This window comes from Monoraphidium neglectum (assembly GCF_000611645.1).
Source record: "Monoraphidium neglectum strain SAG 48.87 unplaced genomic scaffold scaffold00820, whole genome shotgun sequence".
NCBI classification, from domain to species: domain Eukaryota; kingdom Viridiplantae; phylum Chlorophyta; class Chlorophyceae; order Sphaeropleales; family Selenastraceae; genus Monoraphidium; species Monoraphidium neglectum.
In genome coordinates this window covers 15,584-19,224 of record NW_014012808.1, presented here as the reverse complement: position 1 = coordinate 19,224, position 3,641 = coordinate 15,584, and the positions used below count along the sequence as shown (strand labels likewise).

Here is a 3,641-nt window from a genome sequence, read left to right as displayed (position 1 = left end):
CCCGCCCCGAGCGGCGGTCGAGCGCGGTGCCGGCGGCGCCGGCGGCGAGGGGCCGCTCGCGCCCGTCGCGGCGGCGGGGGCGGCGGTGGCGCAGGCGGGGGCAGCGGTGGTCGACCGTGCAGTGGGTGCGCTGGGGCTGGCGTCGTGAAGCAGGTGCTAGGTCGAGAGCGTTGTGTATCCGAGCGGCGGGGTGTGGCAGATAGGGGTCTCTGCAGGCCTGTGACATGTGAAACCTGATGCGGTCATCATCCGAGCACAGTGGCATCCAGAGCAGGAGGTGTTCTGTTCATCTGGGGTCTGGGGTCAGCAGGATGTCGGGGCTCTTTACCACTTGACCGTGCAGGTTGTGCGTGGTAACGTCGAGCGCGTCACCCATTTCTGTGTGCAGCGAGCCTAGCTGCTGCGAGAGCGCCGCTCGAGGGGGTCCCCCACCCCGGTTGTTAATGTGCCTGAGGGATGTAGTCCTAGGAAATGCTGTTGCCAAGGAGACTGCTGTGGCAAAGTTTCGAATCGGTTTTGTGAGCCCGTACCTGCTACTTTGAGTTGTTCAACATTCTGAGTTGCAGGGCTACTTTCTTTCCCAGCAGCACCGAACCTGTTGCATCATTGTAAATGGATCGCGGCGTAGCTCTGGAATGGTCCACGTTTATCGTGATGGCGCATGTGCAGCCGTCGAACACCTCGTGCGGCCGCGTCGACAGCCCCAGCAGCACCATGCTGATGACCTTGTGAGTGAGAAGTGACCCAAAAGGCATTGCGAGCCGCCCAACACCACCTATTGCACACATACAAGCGAACCTGCTTGATTGCATATGTAAAAGGGTTGCCGCATCATCTGACATTGAGCGTCTCTGGCCCATCGGCACCCACAACCGCAACGTGCTGCACCGCGTGACCTATATGCCGCGGGGCGGTCTCACTCGTGCGCTGCCACAGATGCCTGCATTGTCCGACGACTGTACTCTTGGTGGAACACGGCATGATAAAAAGCTTTTCCCTCAGGTGTTATTTGCGAACGCGGCCTGTCCAACAGCTGACAGCCGCCTCCAGTGGTTTCATTTGCTGGTCAATGCGCAGCTGCTGGCGACCCAGGGGCAGCTGGCCCGGCGCACTCCGCGGAAACAAGAGAGGGATCGTTCGCAAACATGACCATATCAACGTAAATTGATCGCTTGACAAGCCGATCACACGCCGCCTACTGTGCGCGTCCCCAGGTGTGCGTTGATCAGCGAGTAGCATCCATGACCCGCGGCCCCTGTGCTCGGCAACCACACGGACCTGGTCAAAATCATCATATGCATGCTTGATAATCCGTATCATATGCGACGGGGTCGGCAGGGGCCCGCGGCTGCGAAGTGGTTGGGCGACATGACCAGGTCGTTTGCTCATGACCGCCCCGCCCGCCCTTGCCACACAGGTTTAACGAGATCGTAGAAGAACCTGATATATAGGCGTACGTCACAGCTTGACCGTCATGGCCAGGCTCCTGGTGCTCAGCGCAGCGGCCGTGGTGCTGTGCGCAGCGCTGGTGGCTGGCGTTGCTGGTGCGCAACAGCCGCCGTGCTGTATAAGTCTTGAAGGGTGTGCAGATTAACCTAGATATGATTGTGGGGACTGCGCCGCTGCCCTCGCTGCCCTGCATCGTCACCTCAGATGGCACCCCGTGTGGCGCTGCATGTGGCCCGCCCCCCCTTTGACCGAGATTGCCGCGACGCGACGCTTGCTCACGTCCCAACACAGACAACAACGGATGCAAGGATGTGATCACCGGCTACTCTGGGACCTTTGGAAAGCGTGCATCTGGCCAGCTTGAGCGCTTCAACAACCAGACAGCCCAGTGGAGGGGCAAAGGCGCGATCACTGTGAGTTGCGCTGTGGTTGGGGCCCCTGCCGCACTCCTGGGCCAGACCCTGTGGTGAATTCTCATGCATCGCCTAGTATTGCCTCACTTCACAGTGTATGAATCTGCATGCACGCACACGAGCGGGCTGCAAAACGGCAACCTGAGCAAGTTGACGGCTGTCGCACGCCAAGCAGTGGCTTGCGCATGCCCGAGCCAGCCCCGTCGTCACGCGCTACTCAACAGCCTCCTGAACCACAAAAACATTGCTGCATCTATCCCCTGCAGAAAGTCAACGTGTACTACAGCTTTGGTCAAAAGTGCATCCAGGGCATCAAGGTCACTTACGGTGAGCCTGGCCTGCGTTGCGACTGGGATGACTTGTGTGGAGGGTATGTAGAACTATAGATATGGCTTTGTTTTGACTGCCAGGAGGGCGACAGTAGAAGTGGCGAGTATTCCAGAGCTCGCATGCAGCCTTGCACGCTCTCGGCGAACAAGTGGCGGCTCGCTCGCCCCCTTCCCCCGCTCGCATCGCACCCTCTGCGATCCTAATCCTGGTCTGCATCCACTGCGCTGTCCCCAGGCTACAACAGCCAGGATGCTAAGCTTCTGGGCCAGGAGCAGAACCTCAGCACCAGGGACCTGACCCTGGAGGAGGGGGAGCACTTCAACAAGGCCCAGATCAAGGCCGGGGCGTGAGTGGCAGGCCGGGGCTGGCTGAGAATGCTCTGGGGCGGACAGGGTTTTGGTTGGTTTCGACGAGCACCCTCACAGAGCCAAGAAGCAGTACAGGCAGTTTTCTTGTGCGGGGAGGGGGGGGATGGCGAGAGAGGCAAGCAGTTGGGACGAGACTGCGGCTGCGAGGTGCAGCTGGCAAACGGCAGGCCAAGCTGGTTGCGAGGAGCCGCCACCAGGCGGCAAGACGGGCCGTAGTGGCTGCAACCGTCAGCAGAGCACTCGGCCTTGCTTGCAAGGCACGCATTTGCCCCAGCACCAAAGCAGCCTCGCTAGGGTTCAGGGTTCGGCCCTTCCATCCTCTAAATCCTGAATCATGACTTGGCACCAATTCCAGGTGCGTCGAGTACCTGCGCCTCGCCACCTCCAAGGGCCATGTTCTGGAGATTGGCAACAAGGAGAGCACCACCCAGCTGATCACCAGCTACCCCAACAAGCCGACCGGCTTCCTCGCCGCCATCAGGTGCGGCGCGCGGCGGCTATTGCGTGGTTGAGGACAGGGCCCCGTATATCAGGGGCTTCAATGCAATGCGATGAGTGATGGATCACATGCCAGGAGGCTGGATGTCTCGCTCAGCAATCAGTGGATCCCATCTCTGGCAAAGTTGGCCCTTGTTCTGCTTGTCTAGTGTGCACCATCACGCGCACACACACATGCACGGGCGCGCAACCATCTGCGCACCTGGCTGCATGTGCTCTTACACGCGCACCTGTCGTGTTTCCGTCTCCCCAAAGGGGCTACGAGGCGTACGCCAAGACCGCAGAGGGCAGCACCTCCCGCGGATCCCTGCAGACTCTGCAGTTTGTCTGGGCCAACTGCAACCCCCTCGCCGGCTCCGGTGAGCGCTGCTGCTCAGGGTCAAATCACGAGCAATCACACACCTGGGGCCTCGCTTGTCAAGTTGGCTGGCAGCTACGCAGGAAAGGGTGTTCTTGTAATAAGTCCGAGTGATTGATTGGCACACGCGGCTTGCATGCACGCCTGCACGTTGTTTGCTGACAATGCACCATTGCAAAATCCTCCCTCCCCACAGTCCCGGTCCCAGTCCCCACCCCGGCCGCC

At 60.3% G+C, this 3,641-nt stretch overlaps 1 protein-coding gene across 1 annotated transcript in view; it reads left to right on the top strand.

Annotated features, from left to right (window-relative positions):
* Positions 1 to 1,474: 1,474 nt before the first annotated feature.
* The window catches only part of MNEG_5484 (hypothetical protein), a gene marked incomplete at both ends in the record, with an annotated part of 4,516 nt that continues 2,349 nt past the window's right edge, over positions 1,475 to 3,641 (top strand). Inside the window, 6 exons of the mRNA XM_014046044.1 lie at positions 1,475 to 1,544; positions 1,741 to 1,862; positions 2,129 to 2,189; positions 2,427 to 2,538; positions 2,916 to 3,041; positions 3,381 to 3,417. Of these exons, the coding sequence (XP_013901498.1) occupies positions 1,475 to 1,544; positions 1,741 to 1,862; positions 2,129 to 2,189; positions 2,427 to 2,538; positions 2,916 to 3,041; positions 3,381 to 3,417 (528 nt within the window). The remainder of the gene's footprint in view (positions 1,545 to 1,740; positions 1,863 to 2,128; positions 2,190 to 2,426; positions 2,539 to 2,915; positions 3,042 to 3,380; positions 3,418 to 3,641) is intronic.